Here is a 17,319-nt window from a genome sequence, read left to right on the forward strand (position 1 = left end):
ATTTTGGTGTGCGATTTTAGAGTTTGGTAAATTAATTCTTTAGAGACCACGAAAAACAACAGCTTGGTTAATCCTTAAACAAACACTATTGACTATCTTAATTTCAACAAAATCCTTTTGACTCTAAGCGATTATCCGAGGTGGCAGAGAAATCTATTCCGTAGATATTTCCCAAATTTTAACCGAAAACTTTTTTTGTTTTCCTGAGGTATAAAAAAATTTATGATAAAATTTAAATCTTTATTAATGTTAAAATAAACTTAATATATAACAAAGTTTGTATTACCTTTTTTATTTAATGCTTATTGTTCTTTGCTCTATTCAACATTTTATATTCAAATTTAAAATTTACTTCATTTAAAATTTTAAATTTTACTTCAAATATTTTGTATACATTACTTGTCAAAACTTAAAAATTTAGTCAAATAAGTTTTTTTTATTGTACCTTAAGCTAAAGAACATGTTTTAGGGCAATTTTAGGCCAATAAAACTTAAGCTTAACAAAATAACTTATTAATTTACTATTCATTCATATTTCGTTTTAAAAATATTTTATTTTTGGTGAAAGACCTTTTCTGAAGAAAACAATGATTTTAAACATTAAGAGACCAACAAACTATTTATGCAAATCAGCCAGAGAAACCCCATTTTGTGGGCCCCACCCCGAAGCATTTAACGCAGCTTAAGCTCATTCAGGCAAACTAGTTCAGTTCAACCGAGGGCAGACCCACAGACTTACTCGAAAATCTTCCCAACGATAAGCCGGTGACCATAAATACGACATCCGAGCAACGATCTTCAGCGAATTAGCGGCCCGGGGATAGGGAGCATCTGTATCTGGACAGCATCTCTAACAAATTAAGTGGACAACAATAAATCAAATGGCTGACGACGAAATTCGAATGAAAAATCAATAAGCAGAAAAGTCTATTCGCTGCGAGTGAGTGGAGTGGGGGCCCTAAATCAGAAACCGAATTCCGTATTGGAATCGGAATCGGAATCGGAATGGGGATCGAAGATCGAAAATCTGTGGTCTCGAGCGAGCTGCGTGTTTAACAACAAACAATTAAGATGGCGTCCAATCGATAAGGCCCAAAAACGCAGAGACACAAACCGAAACAGAAACAGAAACACACAAACGGAGAATCAGGCCCAAATCGTCAGCAAACAGTTAACAGAAGTCGTGGCCAATGGGGCTGATGAAACAAATGGGCCATAATGAAATAATTATGACTGCGCTTCGCCTTCGGACATGGCCTATGATAGACCTGCCTTGGCCCCCTCCAAACCAGCTCGGCGCATTTAAACCAGCTCTGATTGAGGCCCAAAACAATGCCAGGCACTTTATCGTCCTCCAGATCGAAACGTGGCGACTCGCTGCCAAAGGATATGGTATTGTATGGTATGGTATAAGGCATCGCATCAGTTTGCTTATCGACGGCTTGGCATCTGCCAGCCCGATGCCAGTTGATGGACTTTGATTGCCGCTTTTGGCCATGCGTGATATTTATTTGTTAGTTGACACAAAACGCTGATTGCCGGACCGATGCACAGTGGTGGCATTGCAATTTTAATTGAACTTAATAGGAAGGTAACAAAACAGTTACGGCTAAGACTCAGATTTTAAATTAAATACTATGCAAATACATCTCCTAATGCTTAAATTAAATTTGTGCAACTTGCATAATAACTCTAAATAAATTAAACAAAAACTTGTGGCAAAAATCGAACACTTGTTTATAGGTTCATACTCTCAAAAATCTCATTTGATTTGCTAACTGGCAAAAATTGTTTTATTGTGTTTATTTAAAGTTTAAAATTAATTTAACTACAATATTTATATTAGCAAACTTTAAGTTGACACAAATTTGTATCTTAATATCATAATTTAATAAAGCTTAAACAAGTTATGATTTCATTAAACATCTATGACAATTTTTTCTTTGGGTGTAAGTAAAATGAATAGTTTCTTGTACATTCTGTTAACACTCCAAGGAAACACCTTTGTCTGCCTGAGCTCGATTGTTTATCCGACATTTGCTGAAGCCCTCTATTCAGGGCGCAGTTCCAGTAAATAAGATTCCCTTTCACCAATGTGCCCAGTTCGAAGTGCCGGCCCATCCTTTTGGCATGTGTCTCGCGCACAATTGAGTGACCAAGATGAAAAATGAAGCCCGGACCGGGCCAACCAACCAACCACTGGAAACATTTTTAATTTCGCTGCCATTGTGAGAGCTGCAGAAAAAATGAGCAGCAAAATTGTAAACATTTTTGCGCGCCAGCATCAAGATAACCGACCGACAACTGGAGGAGCACAGCACAGAGCAAAAACCAAGGCAAAAACCAGGCGAACCACAATGGGTTCCCTCCTGAGGACTATTTGGGCATTTGGGCATTTGGGCAGCGAGAAATTAGACACGTGATGGGCGAATGGCCCTCGGAACCGAGATGGTGGCGACAAAACCCCGGTTGATAACCCACACAAAACCACACAAAATGCGACTCCACTTTTTGTTTCCTCTATTATTGTTTCTGTTTTTATTTTTTGTTGAGATTATAGTCAATCAGCTGCTCCTGTGGCTGCTGATTCTATGATATTTCTCCCGATTTGGCCAGATCATTTGAATAGGTGCGAACCAGAGGCGATCGCAGTGATACGATAAGCTGGAAGCAGATTCAGAAGCCGGAAGTTGAGACTCCGAATTATGACCACGAGCATAGGGGTCCCACTTCCAACGACAGTTCTGCGGCATCCAATTAAATTAATTTTTGAAACGATGCTACTGCGATAAATTAAGCAAACATTTTGGTCTTTTTTTTTTTGGGTTTCCTTTTTACTTGAGCATTATGATTTTGTGGTGACCCAGCAAACACCCAAAGAATTGAAGGCAAACAAGCAGGCCGAGGCGTTGAGGGCAAACACAGGAATCATTGTCGATTATCTAAACTTGATAAGACAGACGCATGCACTTGCAGAAATAAATCATTTAAGTTCTAGCATTCCTTTTTAGAAATATTAGAAAGATATTGAATAAATTTAACGTTTACAGAAATAAAAACTTAGTGTTAAAGCTTAAAAGCAGTGCCGTAGTTAAAAGACATTTTATTTTTAAATGGCTTAGAATTCATAACAAAATACTTAAACTTAATTAAAATTTTATCATATTTTTAAATTTATTTCTGCAAATTTTTATTTATAAAATTTTTAAGAACTAAATACAAAAATCAATCTTGAAGATATGACATCTCATTATCGAATGGTTCAAGTGAATTTGGCTCCTCACAAATTTGCCATAATATCAAAGTAAGCCATGAACTCGTTACCTATCTCAGCTGTTCTGTTAACCATCCTTCACTAAGTCAACACATTTTTGTTCAGTGCATTTAACAGGACTGCCTATGCGGTTTCGCCTCGCTTCACTTGCCCGGCCAAATGAATTTCTAACGCGCTCCCCAAGTCTATTTGTGCGTAAACAAATATTTATTGGAAAGGTAACACTTGCGACGACAGCCACAGAGGGGTTACAACTAGGTGTTAGGTGTTCGGAACTCTATTCCAAGGGGTAGGGGAAGGGAAGGGGGTGTCAGAGGGCTAAGCCAACATCGAAATGTCGCCCAATTGACCAATAAAATGTTTGATGATGTGTGGCGCGCTGCCAGTCGATTAAAGCGGGGCTTACCTGTCACTAACAGAGCATGCACCAATTATTTCTGGATGGTTGAGTGTGAAGGTAATTAGTCAGGCAAAATGCGACAACGTGCAAGCTACAGGCAGCTAATGAAACAAGATTCATTTAAAAAGACAAATTAAAATATATAATGCCTTTTACCAAATTTTTTAAGCATAATAAAGGATTATTATTGGTTTAAAAAATAATATCGTATTTTAACTCCTAAACAAGGTACAAATTATATCATAATAAAGTTTTTTTTAGAGTATATACTCTTTGATTTAAGATTGATTTAAACGAATACTAATTAAAACATATATTGTCTTTTACCGAAATTCTTTTAATAAAAGGGAAATTTGTTAAGGATATCTTCATCAAGCACTCTTAACACTAACTACTAAACAAGGTATAAACTCTATGACAAATAAAGTTTTTCTATAGAGTATACTCTTTAACACAATTTGGCCATCCCTTTTCAACTTTATTTCTATTCAATAATACCCAAACTCCTGCCAGTTGTTGGCAGCTTGCGATGACTGGCAGAATGGTTGCCATTTTGGCCTAACAACTTTGTAATTTTTTGTTTACACGCTTAAATTGTAACGTAATTGCTTTGGGAAGTGACAATTGTTCGGCATCCCTTTTCAGGGCCTCTGTCTCTGTTTGTACCACACAGTTGTGTGTTACAACGAGTGGTGTTTGTCAATTGCCCGGCGCTGTGAAAGCGGACACATGCTCCACTTGAGTTCTTGGCTTATTCGGCCTGGTTCAGTTCAGCTGACTGCCATGGCATCCCCTTGGCGACTCGGACCCACAAAATAGAGCCCATCGGAACGCACTTGGCCCTGTCAACTTCAGGCGTCTAGAGACAGCGAGATGAAAGGCAGATGCTAACGGTCAGATAAACACGGCGACTGCGTCGTAATTCGTGTAATTATATTCTCAATTACCAAATCCCGAAAGCCCAGCAACTCGGCGATGCTGTCGCTGTGATTAGAACAAACGAAAGCGTTTTCGGATTTTCTTTTTTATTTGTGCACTCTCAAAAATTGTTTATAATAAGCTTAAAAAAGTTTAATTTAATTCAATTTGTCAAAATTTTAACTATCCAAAAATATGATAGAAAATTAAAATGGATATAATAAAAAGTAACCAGAAAAATTTGCATAAAATTATTAATAAAGGAATTCAAAATGCAGCGATTTAAATATTTGTTAATTGTAAAAATTTTATTTCGAAAGGTTGAAGAAAATAATTTTTGCTTGTATATAGTGATAAAAGCTCAATGTAAATATTGGACACATGGATACTTTTAATATCTTTATTATTTATTAATCCCTTATTTTTTTTATTTTTCAATCTGAAATCTCAGTGTAACTTCTAACTTGACTTGCGTCTTTTATCTGTGTTTTTTAAATGTTTTGACAGGGTTCATCTTTGAAACTCGGGCGGGGAAGAACCTTAGGATGGTCAGAATAGCCCATTCTGTGCGAGAAATCAAAAGCAGGCCAGCACACAGGCAAATAAAGCAATGAAAGGCAGATATCTTCTAAATGCTGCTCATTCGTGCTGCCGAGCAAACAAGCCAAAGGGGGCGTGGCAAGGGGGCAAAAGACATATGCAAATGGCCAGACTCATGCTCATCATCATCCTCATCCTCATCTCCATCCTCATCCTCATTTTGGTCCTGGGCCAACTTAAGTGGTTTCAGCTCGGCAGCGATGTGATGCCTACGACGATATGATATGATTATGTTAAATGCCCGTTTTGTTTGCTCACTCACTCGCACAGGACGATGGCAGGGAGTTGGTTCGTTGGTTCGTTGGTTCGCTGGTTGGTTGGTCATTGGACAGCGACAGCGACAGCTGCTACCCGTTGTAGTTGTCGTCGTCATGCTCCCTTAACTGATTCCCCGTGCCGTGGACAAAAAGGAGCAGCCTCCGTTGGCTTTCGACTGCATTCAGTTCGGTTTCAAGTTGACGATTTCATAATTCAATTTACAAGATAAGGGCCCACAAACCCACAGCCACAGCCCCGGCCACGGCCACAAAGGCAAAACCAGAACCAGATTCCGTATCCGAATCCGAATCGGTATCGGAATCAGCCAACCAACAAGCGGCCACCGTTTTTTTGGGGCGTGTTGTCAAAAGAAGACAGCGAGCAAAAAGTAAACAAAACATTCGCGGGGGAAAGAAATCACATTGAAAAACCTTTTAATTAATTATGCATCAGCGATTGTGTTTAAATAAAACGAAGCACAGTCAAATCGGATTCAGAGATTTTTGTGTTTGTTTGCTGGGCGGGGGAAAAACGCCGAGCAGATCACCAGCTGCCAGTGACAAACGCGCATTACGCATACGCCAGGATGAACCCATGTAGATGAGGCCGATTAGATAAATCCGATAACTCTGTTTTCTCTAACGTATTAGCTCAACTATTGTCTACTTTGTTTGGGATTATCGCTTGATTTATAATCAGAAGTGCATTATTGATAATGATAAAATCATTAGTAGTTGGGAATCATTTAAGAAAACTGGTAGCTTTTATTAGTGTTTTAAATATCCTTTGAAAGTGCAAGGAAATCATTAGGTTTTGCTTTAATTGGTTATTACGTTTTTAAAAAAGTAATGACTAGCATGCTTACCAAAATTCCTTATATTGATTTCATCGAAAGGTCCGGACTTAGCTCTAGAAATATGTTTTTTTTTTCTCCCAAAAACAATAATAATACGGAATGCCACACCTCGTTGATCGCGTAATAACATATCCAATCATTTGGCATACACTGCTGAACTATTTTTTTTACCAATTTTTGTAAAAAAAGAATGATGGCATCCCTTACAAAAAATACAAAATCAGCTCGAATTTATGTTATTTGATCAAAACTCTATGAAATAATGGTCAAATTCCGAAATGTCTTACCTCAATTGATTTTGTCATAAAATGTACAATTAATTGACATTCACAGCTAAAAACATTGTTTTAAAAAAATTTCGACAAAAAAAATGATGGTTTATTATATTAAAAATTATTAATCGAATCTAAAATGTCTAAATGTAACACCTTCTTGAATTCGTTTTAGTATTTCCAATCGATTGAGAAAATTCAAAAACTTCTAAAAGAAAAAGGTGCCTTTTTCAGATTTTAAGACACACGGTTATTTTTTTATTGTTCAGCCAAGGAACTAATTTAACATAATCCAAGTGTTCCATTTTTAATAATATATATTTAGAATTAGAAAAAAGTGAATGGTATTTTCACATTTGGTGTTTTTTGTTTCAAAAAGATTTAATCTTCGAGTAGACCCTTTCGCATTTGCCAAATTTCCAGCCGAGCCTTCTGCATTTGTTCATTGAGTGGAAGCAGGAGTCTTCAATCTGTGCATTTGTCAATGGGTCGTCAGCCATGTCGGCAGCAGCATGACTTCTGACACGATCCGAGGAGGTGAGGAGTGTAGAGCTATAGAGCTGTATAGAAACACATAGGGATAGGGAGGATTGGAGGATCGGAGGATCGGAGGAGGGCAACCCATATGCCCACATCCACATTCGATTTGACGAAGGCACAGGGGTTGGGGCGCAAGTTAGAAGCCATCATAATTTAAACATGAGTGTTGGCTGCCACTGCGCACTGGGCTAACAATGATGCGGTTGTGGCTGGCTTTTATGGTGGGTTTCGTGGTTGCTCTGAAGAGGATCGATCCTGAGCTGAGGAACTGAGGAGCTCTGGCGAGAGGGTCGTCCATTTGCCGGGTCTTATCAGCGACAGCGATGGCAGATTAATCGGGCTTGATAAGAGCCAACCCTGGGATGTGGACACGATGACGGGCACGATGACGAGTGCGGATGATCGACCAGAAGAATGGAGATGGAGATGGAGTGCTGGTGCTGGTGCTGGCGATGATGATGACGGTAGCATAGCTCTCCACCGCCACCACCACTTCGCCCTTTTGGATCGAAGAAGTGCCTGTGTTCCTATGGGCAATTCTTTGTTGTACGATTTTATTTTTTTTTTTTGTTTCATATTCTCATTTTTCGGCGTTATCCCGGCATTTTCGGTTGGACCTGGGTGAAAAGGTAAAGGTGTGCCTGGGTTATGCGAAATATGCGTGGCGTTGTCGATCGGCTGCGATCGGTTTTGGTTCGAGGGATCTGCACTGCCAATGGCCCAAAGTGGTTTAGATTAAAGGGTTTAGTTCTCTGTCTTGTGTTATTTTATTTTGGGGCGTTATTTGCTCAGCGAGACGTGCGACTGCTTTTGACTCGGGCTTTGGGCTTTGGGCTTCGGGCTTTGGGCTCTGGCTTTTCGACTGCAGGAAGATCGATCTGGCCGATCGGTCGGTGCACCTCATTGACCTCTCTCCATCTCCATCTCCATCTTCGTCCCCATACCCTTCCATCTTGGCATTTCTGTTGTTGTGCCGGTTGAACATCTGTCGATCTTGTTTGGCGATAATTTGAATTGAGTTTTCTCTCCAACTTGGCCAGCCTTCACATGTGTAAAAAGTCCAGAGCATTGTCCAAGTTTGGAGTGGCGGAGTTAAGGGGTAAGGCCGGGAGGCGTGTTAATAACAGAGCTCATCCTCGTCAAATTGAGGCACACACCAGAATGACACCGGATCTAGGCAAAGGCCAAAACACTCGAAAAAAAAACAAAAGATTTTACTGAAATGACTACCTAAGTATAATTAATTTATTGTTTTATATCCCCATAAAGATATCAATTTGTGTTTATATATATATATATATATATATTTATTATATATTATATTATTATAATTAGGTAGTCATTTTAGTAAAATCTTTATATTGATATTAACCAATGATAGGCTCATTAATGGTGATTTAATATTTTAAATCTTTTAAATGTTTAGGTAACAAAAATGCTCTTTAAAGTATTAAAATTAAATGTTAAAATTAAATACAATGTTGATTTCGAAATTTATCGTAAGTAACTATATTAAGTGAATAAGGAGTTAAATTTACATCGAATATCTAAGCCACATAAGTCTTAAACTGTATTTGTTAGAAACTTTTATGTGGGTGTACGTGTATACCCATAAGAACTTCCCCAGAACGTGTCACCTGAAAAATGGAATGGGTTAAGGTAAGAGGAGCGCAGTGGAGTGGTGGTGTTAACCAGGAGGAGAAGGAGGAGGAGGAGGACCAGGGTCCCAGAGCTCCAGCCAATCCGCCGAGCACGTTCAAGTCGTTTTCTCGCAATTAACGCGAAATTCTACGAATTGTTTAATTAGAACTCCAGTTTCAGTTCTCAGTTTTCAGGTTCCATCTTCGGGCTTGCCAGTTCTGTGTGGACTCTGCAGCCTCTGCACGTTTGTGCGAGTATCTCGTGGTTCTTGTTGTTTGCGGCTGCATAATCTTTTTTGTAAACATGAAACTCGCGCCATTATATCGAAGGCAACGTTTGCCAGACAACTTGAGAGTGGAATGGTATGGTATGGTATGGTATGGTATGGTATGGTATGGCATGGAATGGTATGGCTAAGGTATGGGGAGATCTTGGCCAAAAAGACCTGGCTGCTTTTTACATGTTCCTCTGCCTGCCCTGCGCCGTGTGGCAACGATTTTAAATTTAAAATCTGTGAATTTGAAGCAGTTTATCGAGACTGCAGCAACTGCGAACTCTGCCTGCTTAGCTTAGGTGTTGTGCCTGTTGTTGTTGCTGTTGTGCCTGATACGGCCGGCCGATTAAATCATTAAATATTCCGATTGTGTAGCGTTATAATGAAATGTTTTTAACGCTTGTCTGATTTGGAATTATGCAGGGAATTAAAGGATCTCTCCCTCTGGCTGCCTTTTATTTGCTGAGCAAAGGAACTCCATTTTATGTGGAACATGTTGGTCGGTTGTCCGCGATAAGCAGAGATGTTCCAGGCATTTGATGTATTCACTGGGTATTAAGAACAGTCCCTTGGCTGTCTACGTTCTTTAACATATATCAACTTTAGCCCCTTTTAGTCTTTTAGTTTCTGCATTACATATATATTGAATTTTTTTTTCAATCAGAATTCAAATTGGCAAACAAAATTACTTTAAAAGTGTCAAAACTAACAAAAATTACATAAAATTATGTTATTATTAATATTGTGCTAAGGTGCTTTGGTATAATTTTAGTTCTCTTAGCTACGGAACAAAATACATTTTTATTCTTTATTTTACTATGTATTTTTAACAAAACCAACTTGTTTAAAACAAAAATAAATATATTAATGCGAATTAATATAAACCTGAGTGACAAGCTTTCAGTAGTCGAATATTTCAAGTCAGCAGTTTTAATTGTTTGAATGCGCGCCAACATATCGAACAGAAAGGCCAAATGACTTGAATCTGACTAAACGATGTTCTGTATTCAGTTTCTCTGGTAAAACAGCTGATTAGATTCAAAAGTTACACTAACGAGTTCTAAATAGGAGGTACTTAATAGTTAGAAGAAGTTTTCATGATCTAAACAACATATTGTTTTCGTATTTTAGCTGAAACCTAAAAAACCACACAGCCTTTCAACGGATGATCGTCAACTTTTAAAAATAGACTATGTTTATACTTTTTCTGCTTCTCGTTTCTGCAATCTCTGTTTCGGGAAACGATGCTTTTTCCCCCAATGATTTTGGAAATGTGGTTAGTGACTTTCAGCTAAATATGAAAGACTACCAGCTCTTAGCTATTTCTGAACGTGAGCTTAGACCGAAGCGAGAACTTAATGAGGATGGCAAAATCGAATCCAATCCCCAACATAGTCCCCAAGACAATCCAGAATCCAGTCCGAAATACAGTCCCGTAACCAATCCACTACCCAATACAAAACACGATTCCCAACCCGATCCCCAACAAGATCCTCAATCCGAACTCGTGCCAAAAAAGAAAATGCACGTGTGGACCATCTACGATACCCTTATGGTAATCTTCCTGATACTGGTGCTGATATATGTGAGAAGGAAACTATATAATAAGGAAGGGGACAACTGCTGCTTTGGATGCAAGTGGGGGCGGTTGAGTAATGAAAGACCCGAGGTCAGGACCGAAATTCTTAACCAGCAAGAGACGACAAACTATCTTTAAGATTCGTAATCTTATTTTAAATCAAAATATCATTACATATATTCTTATTTCAATAAAACATGTTTGTGTAAAACATGTTTGTGTAAAACATGTTTTCATATTAAAACGTTTGAACTATTGTGAACAATCTTTGACTTAAAGTAAGTCCTAATTGTTTTATAAATTACTTAAATTTAAAAATTTAAATTAAATATTTCAGATATCTAAGTCTGTTCAAAAATAGTTATATAATGTACTGCAAAAAATTTAAAATGTCCGCTATGGATGGAAATCTAAGCTATAAATATTTAAATTGATTTTATCAACTAAACTTGGGAATCATATGTAATAAATAAATAAAAAAAAAAATTTGTTACTTTTATTCACACATTTTAAGTAGAAATCTGAAGAAATCTCAATTTGGCAAATCTAAAAAATTGTGTTTTCTAAACTAACTTGGTCCACCCAGATCGTTGAGTCTGGATTTGTGTTATCGCTGGCAGCATGCTGGGAAAGCTTTACTTTGTTGTCATCAGCAAAGCTTCCCGAGGGCTTTACATCATCCACTATCAGCAGTGGGTAACGCTCCACTCTTCCCGCTGATCCAAAAATCCAGATGATAAGCAAGTGCGACCGATGCCGATGCCGCTCTGCTCGACTTCAGTGCATTATTCGCAGTCTGACAAAGCGCGAGTAAAGTGAAACTGAAATATTATGAATTTATACGTGTATATATTACTTGGATTTTGCGGCTTGGAGTTGGGCGAAACATTGGGCGTTTACGATGCCACTGGACGCTTGAATCTGAGTGCCAGTTGTCCGGACTCTTTCTGCAGTTTGAGTGATCGACGAGTGGCCTACTCGGCCAGTCCGGCCCTTCGACTCCGGGAATTGCACTTGACGAACTGCAGCAGGCAGTCGATCACTTGGTTGGTCCTGAACTTAACGCCAGGTCTTCGGACACTGGTCATCCGGAACTGTGCCTCCTATCACATCAGTAAAGAGAGTCTGAGGCCAGTGGGCAATCTCACCTCGCTGCAGATGCAGCGCACAAGTCTCGGTGTTCTCCGGGATGAGGTCTTCACCACGGTGCCACGTCTGGAGATCCTGGAACTGGGTCAAAACATCATACACACCGTGCACATAGGAGCCTTCAAGGGTTTGGCCAGGCTACGCTTACTGGGCCTGCAGGGCAATGGCATTCAAGAGATCCTCTCCAGAACCTTTGATCCGCTGACGGAGCTAGTGCACCTAGATTTGAGCCACAATCTGCTTGCCCACTTGCCAAAAGATATCTTTGCCAAGAATGGAAAAATACAAACCCTGCTGCTGAATGGCAACCAACTGAGGACCCTACTCCCGGATATTCTCAGCTCCTTGCCCAATCTTCATCTGCTCGACTTGGGCCATGCTGGCCAACTGGAAATCCTAACGCTTGACATCCACAACATTCAGCGCTTGATTTTGGAGGGCAGTGGGCTCACCAGTTTAGTGATCAACGGTGGACTTATCAAACTTCAGGCGGGCAACAATGAGCTGAGTAATCTACATGTTGGAAATAAAAGCGGTGTTATTGAGTTGGATCTACATGGCAATTTGCTAAGTGGAAATGATACTGCTGGGCTTCTTAGAGGCATGTGGAATCTGCAGAGACTGGATCTGTCCAAGAATGTGATTGAATCCTTGCCACTCTATGGTGGCTATTTAGAAGATCCCAATGCCCAGGAGCTGTTCCTTTTGCCCAGCTTAAAGTATCTGAATTTGGCCAACAATCGATTGATAAGCCTGCCCCCGGATTCGCCAATCTTCTCAGCCCGTCTCAACTATTTGGATCTTTCCCATAATAAGTTGTTAAACCTGGATGTCGAGATATTGAGGGGTCTGCCGGTTCTGGAAGCTCTGTTTATCGAGGGGAATCGCCTGAACACCTTCGACTACCAGGTCTTCCATCAGCAGCACGAAGATCTCAAGGAGCTGGGCCTGCATGACAATGCTTGGGCTCCTGGCTTATATCGCAAGATGTTCGTGTACCTCAACGATCGAGGGGTTCACCTGCAGGCGAGGAGCCAAAATAGACCCGGAATAAATAGTAGTCAGGTGGATATCGACTGGCCACCGACTGGAAGTCAGCCGGAGGCCCAGAAATTGGATCCACCGGGTGTGTCTGGTATACATCCCTACTGGACCCTCAAGGATATCCTGGCCTTTGTCACCCTGCTGGTGGTGCTGCTCATTCTGCTGATGAATCTCTACCATATCCTGCAGGAAGAGGGCTGTCTGCGGCGGATTCGCCATTGGAGGCGGTCCCACATCGTCGGTGGAGGCAACACATTGTCGAGGAGCAGTGGGCGACGCCTCGACGAGCAGGACTCGGAAGTATGAGCCTGGTCAACTCTTTGGCTTACTAGCTTATCCTTATCCTATCCGTTTCTCAAAACAGCACAGCTCCAGCGAATAGACGGGACATGTAGCCACGCAACTCGGCAAGCCAAATAAACGCCAATTCGATGTCAATTTAGCGCTAGTGTTTGCCTTTTTCCATACCGTGTTGTGGCTATATCTGTTGTTGCTGACTTGTTTGCTACCCTGTATATATGAGAATCGCGGAAGTTTGCTGTAACTAGATTAAATTGATAAATGAAAAGAATGTAGACACTATATTAATAAACAAACAAAGCAATATTTGCCCATGTATAAAACAGCTTTAATAAACCAACTCGTTGTTAAACAAAATAAGTAATATAAGTGTTTAACTTCATATAAATTTTTAAAAACTTGTAAAGTAATCAGCCTTATAATCAGGATTATCAAAAATAATATATACATATGAGCTTAGACCTTTAACTTACAAGATTTTAAATATGTAAGTTCAAGCCATTTGGAAGATTTGTTAAGATTATTTATATTCCGCACTTTTAATTAATTTAATTAGAAACGATTATTCATTAAAGCTTTGTGTTTACATAATTAAATTACTTTTTAGCAGCAACGTTTTATAGAGGGTATATTCAATGTCGTGCCTTCCACAAAACAAGACCTATATATTTTGCATATGAAATCTAAGCAGCGAGGAGACAGAAACAATGTCCATCCGAGAGCGCAGAAAGTGTAGTGAGGAAAAGAGTAAAGTAAAATACACTAAACAAAACAAATGTTATTTAATTAATAATGAAAAGTATAATCACTGTGCTCGGCCGTCCACGTAGTGACGACTATCACCAAAAAGCGTGCGCAAGGATAATGTATAGTTATCATAAATATTTGTAAAAATAAATGGTTAAAGAACAATCTCCAGAAAATCAACTTAATAATAAAAAAACACTAAAATTTTGTTAATTCCTCTAAGATATACAGCTTTATTTATCTAGTTAAAAGTCCTAATTTGATCTGCTTTTTCTTTCCGTGTAGAGAGGAGCACACCGGACCAGCCGAACAAGATGAACTTACAAGATTCGAACAAAATACGAATTTAATTCAAAATAATTGCACGGCATGCACAGGAGGACATGTGGATGTGGCTCTTTGGGCCAAGACTAGTTAAGACTCGGCCTGGAAGTTGGCCCAAATGGGGGGTGGAGGGGTGATAGACGAGTGCCCAAAGGGGGGGGAAATTGTGGAGCTGGTTGAACATGGACTTTTCCGCCTTCGTTGTTGGCACTTCTTGCATGTTTCCTTTGAGGCCGTGGATTTGTGGCGTTTGCATTTGCGTAGACCTCGCCACAAGCTTACATATATATATGTACATATATATATATATATTCAGATATTATAAGGTTGACTTGTCCCGCCCCCAGCCCCTTTAAAGCCGAGGGTATACCTATCAACATGTTTTGGGTGGAAATTTTGCCCGTGTTTATGTTTGGGGGTCTCTCCTCGCTGGATTTTGATAGGGCATCGCAATTTCTGAGAAATTGTATTTTGATTTATTTATAATGTTGCAGCGACATGCACATGCACATGCACATGCACATTGTTGTTGCATTTGCTATTGTTGTTGTTATACTATATGGCTTGTTGTTGTTTTTGTTGCTGTTGATTTTAGTGGGCATGCGAATCAAATCATTTTGATTAAATTAGAAATATGCAAATTATGTGCAGCTCATTAATTATGCGCCAGCAGATGATTTGGTCAAGGCGATAAGAGAACGAAAGAGACAGGGAGAAGGTGGACGAAAGAGACAGGGAGTTGGGCAGTGAGGGGGATAGGGATAGGGCGAAGCAGCATCATCATCGATTGAGTGCGTCACAAATCGCCCACAAAACGCGCGCAAATCGCTTGGCAATTAAATAACTTCACACCGCGCGCTAAGTGGGCGTGACCGGGCACGCCCACACCCGCCCGAAAATTTCGCATTTGAAAATGTAAAGCGCACGCGGCTTTTCTGTGAAAAATATTTCAACGATTTGTAAAAAATCGAAAGGCAATAAATGCATTTTTCTACCTCAATTCTCTGGTTTCGAAAGGGGTGTGAACTTGGGTATATTGGGTTAATGGGATTCTGGTTTTACCGATATTAAAAACGAAATGGCAACTGCGATGGAGTAATACAATAAATTAATTTACACATCTGTGGAATCACATTGTTACCAATTATGGAAGAAACAGCTGCTAATGGCCTAATTTTAAATTCATTTTTATTAATAAAAGGGCATACATATAATGTCATAAATGGCTTCTAAAAGAAAATGGTTAAATAGATTTTCATTGCCAAATAAAATTAAGATATTAGAGTTATATTTTTACTGATTGGTTTGACCAATTAAGGGTCTTCTACCTTTGCTTTAGAGTCTTGCTTTGACCTCTCCACAGTACCACCTATTCGATTCAAATCTGCAATGGGAAACCAACTGATTGCAATTGCCGCAAAACATAACGCGAGGGACCCCTGAGAAGGCAATGCGAACCGATTCCGATTCCGATTCCAAACCAATCCTGACCACAACAATTTACCAATCGTTCATGCGTCCCAGGGGCCGCCAGATTCTCCCTGCCATTGCGTGTATATCTCTGACCCGCCCCCCCGCCTTCACCAACACCCTCCAACCCCCACCGCCTCTCGGTGACCACCCCGCCACCCCCAATCGATGTGCATTCGGCATTTTCTCCCCCCTTTTTTTTCGGGGTGGGCGTTGCCGCGGAGGCTGTGCAAAGTGTAAATTTATGATCATGCGATTTTTATCGAATGTGAATGTGAAAAAGAGTACAACGTTTTTTGCACTTTATAAACAACGGCAGAAGCTGAGGGAAAATAAAAAAAAAAAAAAAAAAAAGAGAAGGCCAAAAAAGCGGACTGGGCCGTCGGCCGAACGCATTATTATTAATACTCGCACGCCGTCTGTCATGTTTTGTATTTAGTCAATTTTTATGTGTGGTTTTATTGAGCGTTTTTTAGCACTTTATGCTGCCAAACCGCGGCCACACCCCCCTCCGCCTTTCGCCGTTCTGATTTCAGCTTAGAGCCAGGTTATGGTTTTTGGGTTTTGGGTTATGGGCTTTGGATTGTATTGGGCTGGTTCTTCCTCTACGCCGATGCCGATCCATAAATCATGCGCCTTTTGGGGGTCGGCGTTTATCAAATTTTCGCACACTTGGCTCTCGACTGCGACTGGCTGGAAAATGAGATTTTCCGAAAATATAAACGCCTTTTGGCGGCGACACGCCCAAAGACAAAAGTGCAAGGAAAATCTCCAGATGCTACCCGCCGGCGTTTCCCAACCTTTTCAGTTCAAAAAACAGCACGACAATGACACCGCCGACCTGGCAGTCAGTCTGTCATTCAGTCAACCAGTCAGTCATTCAGTCACTCACTCACTCACTCACTCAGTTAGTCATTCAGCCGGTTAGCCAACTCACACGTGGCTAACTAGGGGGTGTGGGGCCGGTTCGGCGTTAATGCGATTATTTTGTGCACTTTTGGCAGAGTTAATAAATATTACTTCCAAGCCAGTGAACGGCATACGTCGTGGAGCACTAAAGACACTTTAATGGCGATAGACAATGACAAACCCAAACCCGAACACAGTCGAAAATGAAACCAAAGCAATAATTTTTCATTTTTCCCCCATTTAAGGGGGAATGATACACTGAGAATATCTCAAGTTCTTAAAAATAACTTTTAAACTGAAACACAAGATTAAAACACGGATTTTTTAATTATTTCTAATTTATATTTTAGGATAACAAATCCTTAAACATGACAAAAATAATTTAAGGGTCAAATATTGTAATAATTGAGTTTTAAATCAAGTATAAAAACGAAAAGTAGGAACTTAAAGTATGCAGTGAATAAGGAACGTATTTCGGGTTGGTTCCATTTGATTTCCGGGCCCTAAATATATTGTTACCTACTTTTAGTCACATTCGTAAGTGTATTTAAGTCCTATTAGTTTAAGTGCAACCATTGTTAATTTTGAAAATTTATAAAAAGAAATGAATTTAGGTTTACAATAAACATTTTTTAAAATTTAAACGATTTTTAATTAGTTTTTAAAAAGTTGAATGGTTAATAAATAATATTGCATTAAATAATATTGTACTTAATGGTTATAGCTCTGATTATCAACCGAAATTCGTAATAAATCAAGTGTTT

General features: G+C 39.5%; 1 protein-coding gene across 1 annotated transcript; it reads left to right on the top strand.

Moving 5' to 3' along the window:
• The first annotated feature begins 11,375 nt into the window (after nucleotides 1-11,375).
• LOC128264420 (insulin-like growth factor-binding protein complex acid labile subunit) lies at nucleotides 11,376-13,564 on the top strand. Its single transcript, XM_052999904.1, has 2 exons — nucleotides 11,376-13,105; nucleotides 13,170-13,564. The coding sequence occupies exons 1-2, from the start codon at nucleotides 11,444-11,446 to the stop codon at nucleotides 13,185-13,187; spliced, it is 1,680 nt and encodes a 559-aa protein (XP_052855864.1). The 5' UTR covers nucleotides 11,376-11,443; the 3' UTR covers nucleotides 13,188-13,564.
• The last annotated feature ends 3,755 nt before the right edge of the window (nucleotides 13,565-17,319 follow it).

This window comes from Drosophila gunungcola, chromosome 3R, assembly GCF_025200985.1.
Source record: "Drosophila gunungcola strain Sukarami chromosome 3R, Dgunungcola_SK_2, whole genome shotgun sequence".
NCBI lineage: Eukaryota > Metazoa > Arthropoda > Insecta > Diptera > Drosophilidae > Drosophila > Drosophila gunungcola.

Excerpts from the sequence above, each read along its gene's own strand:
- LOC128264420 (XM_052999904.1), top strand. The coding sequence starts at position 11,444 with ATGAATTTATACGTGTATATATTACTTGGATTTTGCGGCTTGGAGTTG.